The sequence below is a fragment of the Salvia miltiorrhiza genome, chromosome 3 (genome assembly GCF_028751815.1).
Source record: "Salvia miltiorrhiza cultivar Shanhuang (shh) chromosome 3, IMPLAD_Smil_shh, whole genome shotgun sequence".
NCBI lineage: Eukaryota > Viridiplantae > Streptophyta > Magnoliopsida > Lamiales > Lamiaceae > Salvia > Salvia miltiorrhiza.
The window spans coordinates 3,896,255-3,909,375 of record NC_080389.1 but is presented as its reverse complement, the minus strand read 5'-3'; the positions used below and the strand labels follow the sequence as shown (position 1 = coordinate 3,909,375).

Genomic DNA, 13,121 nt, shown 5'->3' with positions numbered 1-13,121 from the left:
GTTGAAATCCACACATAACAAAGTTTAAATTCAAATTCATCAAATTTAGTGTTTGGGCCTTGTTTTATAAATAATATGGTGGCCCATATCTAATATGTATATCTAAAGCCCATATTTTAAAGATATTTTATGGGTATTTCATGGGTAATTGACAGGTATTTTCGCGAAAATTTTTTGCGGGTAAACGGGTTTCGCGTGTATCATGAATAGTAAGTATCCAAATTCATATCCACGAACTAAATGAATAATGAATTGCAACCACAAAATTATCCGTGTATATCAAATGCATCTCAAATCCACACTACTAGGATCGAATTTTTGCGGATATTCGTTACCCGCGGGTAAATTGCCATCTCTAGAGATGAGCAAGCTAGGAATCAATTTAGTTAACAACAGTTCATTAATCATTTGCATAATATAGTAACAAGATTAAATCCATAAAAAATAAACGTATAAATGTAGAGTTGGCCATAGTAAATGCTACATGTATACGTTTATGGTGACAAGGACATTAATGCTATTTATGCTATATCGAGATCTATAAATTTTCAATTTAATGTTCTTGAACTCACTATCAGATTTATGGATTCACAGCTTAATATTATTGAATTCACAATCAGATCTATGAATTCACAACTAAAATTGAAATTCACAATTGAATCGTTAGTGTTGGTTGTGAATTCGAGTTTTAAAGCTCAAATTCATAACTAGTTGTTGTGATTATAAATTCAAGTTTTAAAATTAGAATTCACAACCAATTTGATGAATTCACACTGAATTACTAGTGTTAATTGTGAATTTGAGTTTTAAATCTCGAATTCACAACCAACTCTATTGCTAGTTGTGAATTCATAGATCTGATTGTGAATTCACAACCAACTCTATTGTTATTGTTGACTATTTTTGAAGGCTTGTGTGTAAATTCATAAGTGTTGCATCCGCAGGACATTTTTCGGCCAATTATTGGCCGAGAAATGTCCTATTTTTACGACACTTATTAATTAGTGTCCTATTTTTACTCAAAAAAAAATTAGTGTCCTATTTTTACAAATCCAAAAGTTTTTGTCCTAATTTCCAAATCAACATAAGTTATTGTCCTAAAAAATCCCCTGACTCATTATTGATTTTCCATATGAAGCATGACTCAATCCAATGCAAGCCGGAGGATTATTACAAATTTAGTGGAGACTAACCAGAGTAGATTAATTGCAAAAAAAATGAAATGGAAGTGGAGGAGTAGAGAAATTGGTGGAGAGTATTTTAGACGCAACCAACATATTAGCCGCGTCTGTGTAATGAAATCCATCCCAGTTCACATAGCGCGATCCCTCCGGGCACACACTCTGCCCCTTACGCTTGCACTCCACGAAGGGATTCTCGAACCCTGCATCGATCACAATTAATTAATAATCGTTATATATGAATTAATTACAAAATGATATTATATACTATAAAAACGTTCTAATTAACCATAGGATGTCGCGTTGACGATCAAGTCCAGCTTGATGGAGTAGACGTCGACGTAGACGATGGTGGCGTCGCTCATCTCCGACTGCAGCTCCCGACAGAGACGCGCAAGCTGGGAGTTGAAGGCGGCAGCTGCTTTGTTCCTGTCGGAAACGCAGCCGTAGTCGTCCACCACCGTGGATGCATTTATGCGGGCTACGATGGCAGGCAAACAGCCCAACGGCCCCGTGTTGTGCACCCAGAAATTTCTCCCACCCAGCTGGTATAGCTTCTGCATGAAGAAAAGAGAAAAATATTAGGTTATAGTTAAAGTTATATTAATTAGCAAGAGAGATTATTTAATGAGTTAACCTGCATAGCCTCCCCAATGTTGGAGACGATTCTGGGGACTCTTTCGAGCACTTGTTGGGGAGTTAGGGCATTGCTGTCGTAATAGATATCGTTTTGGCCGATATCCAACATGAAGAGAGCAGATTTCACCTGCCCTGCATCTGTTGTTAGGAATTAGACTCAACTAATTCCGCCCTGGATCTAGTGTGACGCAAAATTTTGGATATCGACCGATATGAAACGAGAAAAAAAATGACACCGATATTTTTAACATGGTTCGGCCAAACTGCCTACGTCCACGGACCCACACCAATATATTAGAGAATCTCAAAAGGAGGAGTACAACAAAAAATACCACACTGTATTTTGTATATGCCTACGCAGAGGCTATCTCTCAACTCACTTTTATCACTCGTGTATAACTTCCACACTGAAGTTTTCTCTCACAAGAATTTTCTCTCTCTATTTCTCTCTCTATCTTTCTTAGCTGAAAGCTTTGTTTGATAGTTGTATTTGGTGTGTTGTGATGCTGCTGCGAGGAAGGATTTTATAGGGGATGAGAGGTGGTAGGTGGCAGATGGTGGTAGGTGGCAAATGGTGGAGGTGGTTGGTGAAGAAGGTTGGTGGCAGCCTACTTCCATTTTTTTACTAACAATCTCCCACTTGAAGACTGATTTCAATCTGTCTTCACACCTCGATCAACGCAACAGCCTTTCTGTCTTTGTCATTCTAGCAAACCAATTGAAGCTGAGCACAACTTCAATTTATCAATGGTTACTGCCTTTGTAAGCATGTCGGCTGGATTTTGAGCTCCTTGGATCTTTTCAAGTATTAACACCTCATCCTCCAACAGAGATCTGATGAAATGATAACGAAGTCCAATATGCTTTGTTCTAGAATGAAATGCTGAATTCTTTGCCAGATGTATCGCACTCTGACTATCGCTGTGCAAGACATTCTTCGTCTGATCAAAACCCAATTCTGCCAACAACCCTTGTAACCAGATCATTTCTTTGCTAGCCTCGGTGATTGCCACGTAATCTGCTTCTGTAGTGGATAAAGCAACAATCTTTTGTATCTGCGAGATCCAACTAACAGCAGTCGTGCTAACAGTAAAGACATAACCGGTAGTGCTTCTCCTGCGATCTACCTCACCGGCAAAATCTGCATCTACAAAACCTTGTAGTGCTACATCACCTCATCGAAAGCATAAGCATCTATCAGTAGATCCACGTAGATATCTCAATATCCACTTTACTGCTTCCCAATGCTGCTTTCCTGGATTTGCCATAAATCTGCTCACAACTCCCACTGCATGAGCGATATCTGGTCTAGTACAGACCATGGCATACATCAGACTTCCAATGGCTGAGGCGTAAGGAATTTTAGCCATGAAGTCTCTTTCCTCCTTAGTCTTTGGAGAGTGCTCTTTGGATAGGCGGAAATGGTTAGCTAATGCTGAGCTAACCGGCTTAGCACTGCTCATGTTGAATCTTTGCAAGATTCGATTGACGTAGTTGGCCTGAGACAACTGCAAAACACCTTTTTGCTTGTCTCTGTAAATTCTCATCCCGAGAATTTGCTTTGCTTCTCCTAAGTCCTTCATCTCGAACTCCGCTGAAAGCTGCCTTTTCAACTTCTTGATTTCGTTCAAGTCTGAGCCGGCTACTAACATGTCATCAACATATAGTAGCAAGATGATATAGCTGGACTTGAACCTCTTGAAGTAACAACAATGGTCAGCATTGCACTTCATGTAGCCATTTTTCTGCATGAATCCATCAAACTTCTTGTACCATTGCTTCGGAGCTTGCTTCAAGCCATACAGGCTCTTTTTCAACTTGCACACCAGCTTCTCCTTTCCTTTGACAGAGAATCCATCTGGTTGTTGCATGTATATTTCCTCCTCTAAGTCACCATTGAGGAAAGCAGTTTTCACATCTAACTGCTCTAGATGCAAGTCCTCCGTTGCGACAATACTCAGGACCGACCGGATTGTTGTCAACTTTACAACCGGAGCAAAGATATCTGTGTAGTCAATTCCTTCTTCCTGTTGGAAACCTTTGACTACCAATCTTGCCTTATATCGCTTTGAACCATCATGCTCTTCTTTGATTCTGTACACCCATTTGTTGTGTAGAGCTTTCTTTCCTTTGGGCAACTCAACTAGTTCCCACGTCATATTAGTGATAAGAGATTTTATCTCTTCTTTCATTGCAAGCTCCCACTTGACAGAATCTCCGACTTGACATGCTTCTTCATAGAATTCAGGTTCACCAGCATCGGTCAGTAACATTTGATTCATGTACTTCCTGTTTGGAACATGAGGTCGAGATGACCTCCTGGGTATAGGAGTTGGAGCTGGAACTGGAGACTGTGGTGGATCAGCCTCAGAGTTGGGCTCCTCCGTCTGCAAACCTTCATCTGTTTGCTTTGATGTACTGCACTCTTCAGTATCATCTGGATCAACGTATGTTGGATCGTCACTTGTTGTGTCGGTGGACTGCACTGCATTCCTGTCCTTGTACATCACATTTTCATTGAATATGACATTCCTGCTTCGAATGACCTTCCTGTTTTTGTCATCCCAAAAACGGTACCCGAACTCATCTCCACCATATCCAATGAAAGTACATTTTAGTGATTTGGAGTCGAGCTTACTCCTGGCATTATCACTAATGTGTACATACGCGACACAACCAAATACTTTCAAGTGAGAAAGTTTAATTTCTTTGCCGCTCCAAACTTCCTCAGGTATTCTGTACTCCAATGGTACAGATGGCCCATGGTTAACGAGATATGCCGCTGTGTTGACAGCTTCTGCCCAAAATTGTGTTGGCAGTCCTGCATGTATCCTCATGCTCCTAGCTCTTTCTGTCAACGTCCGGTTCATGCGTTCTGCAACTCCATTTTATTGTGGTGTCCCTGGCAACGTCCTTTCTAACTTGATGCCATCCTGGTAACAAAATTTCTTGAACGCCATATCTTCGTATTCTCCACCATTATCGGATCTCAACTTCTTTATCCGTAAGCCAGTTTCATTTTCCACCATGGCCTTCCACTTCTTGAACGCCTCAAACACCTCTGACTTGTGTCTCAAGAAGTAAACCCACACTTTTCTCGAGTGGTCATCGATGAAAGTCACAAAGTAAGACTTTCCGCCATTGGATGAAACTGCTGCTGGGCCCCAAACATCTGTGTGGACTAACTCAAGCTTTACTTGCTTCGGAGTTCTACCACTGGTTTTGAAACTCACCTTCTTCTGCTTCCCGTAGATACAACTTTCGCAAAAGTCTATATCAACAGACTGAAGCTCTAGTAGTTTCCCTTTCGAATGCATATACTTGAGCCCTTTCTGGCTCATGTGCCCAAGTCTTTGGTGCCACAGATTTGCATTCTTCTTGCTATCAGCAACCGCAATTATCACACACGCATTCATCGTTGTGTATAGGCTTCCAGTATCCTTGCCACGTGCAAGAATCATTGCGCCCTTAGTGATTTTCCAATAATCACCAGAGAAGTGTGTATCACATCCTTCTCTTGACAATTGCTTGACGGAGATCAAGTTCTTCCTCAACTCTGGAATGTGTCTCACGTCCTTCAATTTCCATACAGATCCATTGAGTTTGATCTGTACTTCTCCTATGCCCACCACGCTGCATGGATGATCATCTCCAAGATATACTTCTCCGAAATTTCCCGACATGTAATTTATGAAGGAATTTCGATTCGAGGTGGCATGGAAAGATGCTCCAGAGTCTATGACCCAATACTCGGCCCTTTTCTCCATGGAACATATCAAGGCATCGCCTTCTTCTTCAGCCACAACATTGGCTTCGGTCTTTGTCTCGTTTCCCTTTGAAGGTACTTTACACTGCGTTCTGTAGTGTCCGACCTGACCACAGTTCCAACATTCAACAGACTTTGATTTGTTGGAATTCTTGTGGATCCTGGAGCTCTGCCTGCCATTCCTTGACTTGCTCCGTCCACGCCCTTGACTTCTGTTTGAGTTTCTGCCTCTGCTTTCTGCATTTAAAGCGGCACCTGAAGTGGAGACTACATCTGACTGCCTCCGGATCTCCTCGGTTAAGATCATGCTCACGACATCATCGAACTTCATTTTGGACTTACCGGCAGAGCTGCTAATGGCCGTAACTGTGCCATTCCAGCTCTCAGGTAACTGCCCAAGAATTAACAAAGCTCGGACCTCATCATCGAATTTGATGTCCACCGTGGTAAGTTGGTCCGTCACTTCGTTGAACTCGTTCAAATGTTCTCCAAATCTTCCGCTCTCCGTCATTTTCATATTGAACAATTTCTTGATCAAATGAACTTTATTTGCTGCAGACGGCTGCTCGTACATGCTGGATAAAGCTTTCATGAGAGACGCTGTTGTCTTCTCATGCTTTATGTTGAAGGCGACTGACTTTGATAAGGTCAGTCTGATTGCGCCGAGTGCTTTTCGATCAAGCACCTCCCACTCGTCGTCCTTCATATCCACTGGCTTTTCCTTCAAGGGCTTATACAGGTCCTTCTGGTACAAGTAATCCTCCATTTGCATTTTCCAAAATCCAAAATTCACACCATTGAATTTCTCCATTTTGGAAATTTTATCGTCTGTCGACATTGCTCCCACTCGATCAAAAAACACGATAATTTTCTCAAAAAATTCGTTTCTGATGTGGAGGTTCAGTTTACACTGCAACCACAGAGCATACTAAGAATTTTAAAAGAATAATTACCGTTGCGCACGAAACACTGTTCGCAAAATTTACTATTCACGAATTCACTATTCACGTGAATAGTACCAGCGCAAGAAAAAAAAATTTCGCCACCAACGTGGCTCTGATACCAGTTGTTAGGAAATAGACTCAACTAATTCCGCCCTGGATCTAGTGTGACGCAAAATTTTGGATATCGACCGATATGAAACGAGAAAAAAAATGACACCGATATTTTTAACGTGGTTCGGCCAAACTGCCTACGTCCACGGACCCACACCAATATATTAGAGAATCTCAAAAGGAGGAGTACAACAAAAAATACCACACTGTATTTTGTATATGCCTACGCAGAGGCTATCTCTCAACTCACTTTTATCACTCGTGTATAACTTCGACACTGAAGTTTTCTCTCACAAGAATTTTCTCTCTCTATTTCTCTCTCTATCTTTCTTAGCTGAAAGCTTTGTTTGATAGTTGTATTTGGTGTGTTGTGATGCTGCTGCGAGGAAGGATTTTATAGGGGATGAGAGGTGGTAGGTGGCAGATGGTGGTAGGTGGCAAATGGTGGAGGTGGTTGGTGAAGAAGGTTGGTGGCAGCCTACTTCCATTTTTTTACTAACATCTGTCCACAACAATTTCAAACCCAAGTAGTTATTACATTAATCCATGAGTTCACCTTAATTATCAATTAATTAAGCATGAACGGCCTGCTTGATTACCAAGAGAGCCGCGGCGAATGGAGACGTTTCGAAACCGACTGAATTCGGCGATTTCGTTCCCCAGCGTGTACGCAACTGGATTGTGGCTGAGGCTGGCACTTTCTAGGCGAGAGTCGGCACTGCCCAAGGCGAAGTTGACGCCGTTTGAGAAGTCCGGAGTGAAGAGCTCCAGATACGGGGTCAAGAACTTCGTCTCCAGACTCTCGCCTACACACGCACCATCGTCACAATTAGTTATAAATATAACATGTACTGAGTTGAGGAGGGAAACTCACATAAAAAGTCGAGGATGAGGCGACCATCGCTTGCACGGCTGGTTGGCTCGTGAAAGAATGTTCGCCCCTCCGGGAACTCGAGCTCCACCCCTGCAAGAACGGAAGTGCCACCGGTGTCGCTGTTGGAGTCTCCGAAGTTGAATATTAGTGGTTTGTTGCTGCAAGCGGCCGCCGTCGCCGTGGTAGTGCCGAAGCCAAGGAAAAAGAAGCACACGAGAGGAAGGGAGAATTTGCTAGAATGATACATTTTCTTGTTTTTTTCAGCTGAAAAGGATAGATGCTAAAGGAGAGAATGCGATGGCTTAAAAACATTACTCACATCTTGTTTAAAAAGCACTACAAGCCAAAAAATTTTACTTTATTATTTTATTTTATGGCACTTATGGCACTAATAGTGCCATAAGTGCCAACGAAAATCCAAAATAAAATAAAGTAAAATGGTCTTTTTAGCACTTATGGCACTATTAGTGCTATAAGTGCCAAACATGCAGAACAAATATAGAAACAACAGCATCATCTAAACCCTAAATGGAACATTTAAACCCTAAATGGATAATCTAAACCCTAAATGGATAATCTAAACCCTAGGGGAAGTGTTTAAAAAGTTCTTTTTGACTTGAGGGTGGGTGGGGGGGGGGTGGGGGGTAGGGTCGGGGGTCAGGGGGTAGGCAGGGCAGTGGGAGTAAAAAAAAAAAATTATTGGCTTGGGGTGGGTGGTGGGGGGGGTGGGTGGGGTCGGGGGTCTGGGGGTAGACAAGGCAGGGGAAGTAAAAAAAAAATTGGCTTGGGGGTGGGTGGTTGGGGGGGGTGGGTGGGGTCGGGGGTCTGGGGGGTAGACAAGCAGGGGAAGTAAAAAAAAAAAAAATTTTGGCTTGGGGGGGTGGGTGGGGTCGGGGGTCTGGGGGGTAGACAAGCAGGGGAAGTAAAAAAAAAAAAAAATTTGGCTTGGGGGGGGTGGTCGGGGGGTGGGCGTGGGTGGGTGGGGGGGTGGGTGGAGTTGGGGGTCTAGAGGGTAGACAAGGCATGGGTTAATCCCTAAATCTGGATCCGGGTCAAAGGAAGTTGTTGGATCTATTGGGTTAAAGGGTAGATTAGGTAGAACACATAAAAAATGGCCAAATATTGATATTTTAAATTTTGTGGACAAAATTTAAGTTTCAATCACCAATAGGGCCATCCGGCCCTATTGTTTCTTTAAAATATGTAGCAGAAAATTTATTTGTAACATTTATTATATGGTGGTAATTCTTTTTTAAGTTTTATTTTATTTAATGAAGTTTATTTTTATATTTGGTGTGCACCTCTATTAATTTTTTAAACCACACATAATATATGTGTGGATAATAATTTTTATATTTATATTTTGATAAATTAAAGTAAATTTAATTTTATTTTTATATATTAGTGCCAACTAATCAATTGATTTCTCTACAATTATACAATAAAATAAAAATTAAATAGTCTTTAACATTAAAATAGGCATAAAAAAACAAGAATGAATATGTTAAAAAAAAAAACGCAAGAATTAAAATAGGCATAAAAATTAAATATATATACTAGTCTTTAACATTAAAATCGAACTCAATAAAGAATAGGATCGTTTAAACTCTCAACAACTAAAAGATAAGAAAATATTAACAAACTAATCAATGTCATTAGAACTACATCTATTGTAATTTTTAGCCCATTCAAAACAACTTTATCAGCTTTCTTAGTATCCGTGCCGGCACCCAAATGAGGAACTTTTTCGTGGACGGAGGGAGTATTTTTTTTAGGATAAATATCAGTTTTTGGCCCATCGTTTGGACGTTTTCTCAAAAATATCCTATCCTAGGCATATTTACAAAACTATACCTATCGTTTCATTTTTTGCTTATTTATGGCCCACAAAAATAATCCGGTGACCGGATTTTGACGTGTCTGGCCAAACGCCATGTTAACATACACGTGTAATTAAAAAAAAGAAAAAAAAACTAATTCCAATCACTACACCTGCCCTTGCCGGATCCCCACCGCTACCGCTGCCGGATATCCCCCTTGCCAGATGTACCCCTGCCAGATATCCCCCACCGCTGCCCCTGCCACCATCGGATCCCCTCATCTGCCCCCTTCAAATCTACTTCAACACCCCCAAAAACTTCCAAGAAAACTCTAAAGATGATGAAGACGATGACTTCCATGGGGATGAGGGGAATTGGGCAGAAAACACTCAAACTCGATGTGTACTAATTAAACGACGACGTACACATCCACGGCGCCTCATCCACCATTTTCATACCACCTTCAAACCACCACCCGACCTCCATCACAGTAAAGCCCCACCCCCGAAAATACGACATCGCCGCCATGACCACCGTCTCTGCTTTCCAAATCAAGGCAGCTGACAAACTCCCTCGTCGCACCCAAACCCTCGTCGCCCCGGGCATCCTCTTCTCCATCGGCGCACACGCCGAAAACCACTTCCACAGCATCACCGACGTGCTCGTCCCGCTCTTCGCTGGGAATGATCGTTGGCCTCCCCGTTCTCCACCTTCTCCGCTTGAAACTTCAAGAAGCTTCTACGCAGCGCCTACTCCTTGGAGAGGAGTCCGCGTCGGCGCGCGGCCACCACCGGCCTCGGACGCTCCTTATTTCCAAATCTAGATCGCCGCGGTTGACCAACGAGGTCGAGGTGGTTGGCCTCGCTCGAAGCGTAGGATTCGAGTGTGTGGCACAAGATTTGAGAGGGGAAGGGGAAGAGGAGAGGGGAAGAGGCGGCGGAGGAGATGGGAGAGGGAAAGGGGTGACAGAGGAGATGAAGAAAACGTTTTCTTTTCTTCAACACTGGAGATGTGATTTTGACTTAGTGGATTTTCATTAGTTTTTTTTTTATTTAATTACACGTGTATGCCAACATGGCGTTTGGTTGGACACGTCAAAATCCGGTCGCTGGATTATTTTTGTGGGCCACAAATAAAAAAAAAATGAAACGATGAGTATTGTTTTGTAAATATGCTTAGGATGAGATATTTTTGAGAAAACGCTCAAACGATGAGCCAAAAACTGATATTTACCCTTTTTTATTGTATCTTTCAATTTTATTAATCCAATTATTAATATTAAGTTAATTCAGCTCAGATTCTGAATTAGATGTTTTCGCGTGAGACGGCCGCGATTCATTTACTGGACAATCGATGATTGATTTTCCAGATTAATAACTGACTTAACAAAGTCAAATTATTATTTTTATATTAAACGGTTACACATATATATATTTCCATTATTTTCTTGAAGCCGTTATTTATTTCCGACTTATAGAACGAATTAAATTAGATGTTGCAGAGATTTTTATAATGAGGCATCGCTATATAGCAGACCCGAAGATAGAATTTACACATACAGATTTACCAAGTCAGAAGGATTTTATTTATCAAATCACACTTTACAACTTTCTACTTCTACAACCTACCTATTACACTAGGGGTGAGCATTCGGATTTCGGATCGGATTTTTGCCTGATCCGATCCGAAAATTCGAAATTTTCCTAAAATTCAATCTGATTCAAACCGTATTATCCGAAAATCCGAAAAATTTAGGATAAAATCCAATCCAAACCGAAAAATCCGAAATGTGAAACAAAAAATTCAAAATGTTATCAAAAATCCGAAAACCGAAAAAATCCGATAAATCCGAAATAAATGTCAACCTAACCTATTAGATAATTACAATCAAATTAATGTCATAATTAACAAGCCATAAATTATAATCAACCAAAATGAGAGTATAGGGTTAGAATTTAGAAATATTTAACTATTTAAAAACTAATAATTATATATATTTATTTATAATATTATAATATTAATTATATTATAACTATAATTCAGATTTCAGATTTTTTCGAATTTTTAAAGTGCCAATCCGATCCGATCCGAAAATCCGAAATTTGCTTAAAAGTCAATCCGATCCGATCCGAAAATCCAGAAAATCCGAACCAAATTTTAAATTTCGATTTGGTTCGGATCGGATATTCGGATTTCAGATATTTTGCTCACCCCTATATTTCACCATCAGCTAGGCATTGCTATATAGCAGACCCGAAGTCAGAATTTACATATACAGATTTACCAAGTCAGAAGGATTTTATTTATCACATCAGACTTTACAACTTTCTACTTCTACAACCTAACTATTACATCATCAGCTAGCAATAAGGAAGAAAAAGAAAGCAATGGAAGAAAAGAAACGATGTGCCTATGCACTAGGGCACTCCATACGGTACCAGCCATGCCAATGGTACACCTAGGAGGTCTTTCAGCCACCCTATGGCAGCCCTATCTCTTTAGCCAACCACCACCTCCGATATCCTTTACCATTTCAGCCAACAAACTCCCTTCACTCATTTCCTTGGACACTAGAAACCAGAAATGAGAGAGAGAAAGAGAGTTGATTTGCTGTTGCTTGCACTTCTTCAAGAGGTAAGCCTTGTCTTAATTCCTCCACTACCATTCTTGTTCACCTGTATTTATTAAGGGATTGTTTTCAGTAAATATCCACTGGATTAAATCCAACAACAACAACGAGCAACACTAAACCCTCACAAGGTATATACTAAGCTCTCTTATTTCGAATCCAGTTTGCATATCATCCAGCAAGTATGTTATTTTCTAAAGAATTCAGAATAAGCATAAATGACATAGTCATTTTCCCCATATAGAAACAACAGACTTCACTAACACAAGATCATAGAAAAACAAGAGCTCACTAGACTCATGAACAATAGCTTTAGAAATCTCTTTCCCTTCCACGAGAATCATGAAATCCATAAGGTGTGAAGATGATTCATATTGCATAATAATCATAGCGTTTGAATTGACTTAGCATTTTTGGGGAAAGGGGAGAGGTACTTTGCTGTACCTGTTTCTGTAAACCGGGAGAGGGGTGACTTCCTGTTCCGTCAAACCGAGGGGAAGCAACGATGGTGAAGCTTTTACTGTCTCGCCCGAAGTCGAGTAAGGCAGCGGCCTTTCGCGATAACAGGTCGACTCTCCATAGCTCGGAAGAGCAACAGCGGCGGTTCGCGGTGCCTTCACCCAGCACCGACAGCGACGGAAGGAGCCGACCTCGTCGGACCTCAGAACGGCGACAGAAGCGGCCCCGCTCGCCGGTTGCTCGGTGACGGCGATTTTTGATTTGGGAAATTAGGGCTCACCTTCTTTCTGCCTCGCATCTGTGAAGTGAGAGGAGAGACGCCAGTTTTCAGGAGACGACACAAGCCGAAGAACGGCGTCGAGAAGAGGACAGACGATGGGTCGGACTTCAGAAGGCGGCGATGCCACCGGATTTTCAGAGCCGAGGTGACGGCGGCGACTCCAGAAAAGAGCTAGGGCTCAATTTGTAAAATGTGGAAGGGAAATCGCAGAGGAGAAACAGAGAGAGAGGGGTGGAGTCAGGGGCGAAAGCAGAGCCGACGAAGGCAGGCGACGACTCGCCGGAGAAGGTCACCCGCGGCGGTAGTTTTCAGGTGAGAGGAGAAGGCTGCGTGTGCAGCCGTGAATGTGAGAAAGAGAGATGGGAGATGGGTTGTTAGATTGGACCTAAGAGTTATTTGAGGAGTGGGCCGAAATTAT

At 41.6% G+C, this 13,121-nt stretch overlaps 2 protein-coding genes and 1 long non-coding RNA gene across 3 annotated transcripts; all 3 read right to left on the bottom strand.

Moving 5' to 3' along the window:
* Positions 1-1,149: 1,149 nt before the first annotated feature.
* On the bottom strand, positions 1,150-2,967 carry LOC131018121 (GDSL esterase/lipase LIP-4-like). Its single transcript, XM_057946843.1, has 5 exons — positions 2,953-2,967; positions 2,731-2,875; positions 1,819-1,958; positions 1,471-1,738; positions 1,150-1,384 (listed from the first exon to the last, which is right to left on the bottom strand). Exons 1-5 carry the CDS (start codon positions 2,965-2,967, stop codon positions 1,203-1,205), a joined length of 750 nt encoding a protein of 249 aa, XP_057802826.1. The 3' UTR covers positions 1,150-1,202.
* A 4,182-nt stretch (positions 2,968-7,149) lies between these two features.
* Positions 7,150-7,780, bottom strand: LOC131016967 (GDSL esterase/lipase LIP-4-like). The gene is made up of 2 exons (XM_057945819.1): positions 7,516-7,780; positions 7,150-7,447 (listed from the first exon to the last, which is right to left on the bottom strand). Exons 1-2 carry the CDS (start codon positions 7,760-7,762, stop codon positions 7,206-7,208), a joined length of 489 nt encoding a protein of 162 aa, XP_057801802.1. The 5' UTR covers positions 7,763-7,780; the 3' UTR covers positions 7,150-7,205.
* A 3,834-nt stretch (positions 7,781-11,614) lies between these two features.
* On the bottom strand, positions 11,615-12,537 carry LOC131017090 (uncharacterized). Its single transcript, XR_009099408.1, has 2 exons — positions 12,409-12,537; positions 11,615-12,010 (listed from the first exon to the last, which is right to left on the bottom strand). It is a non-coding gene; the product is annotated as an uncharacterized LOC131017090 (long non-coding RNA).
* Positions 12,538-13,121: the final 584 nt, after the last annotated feature.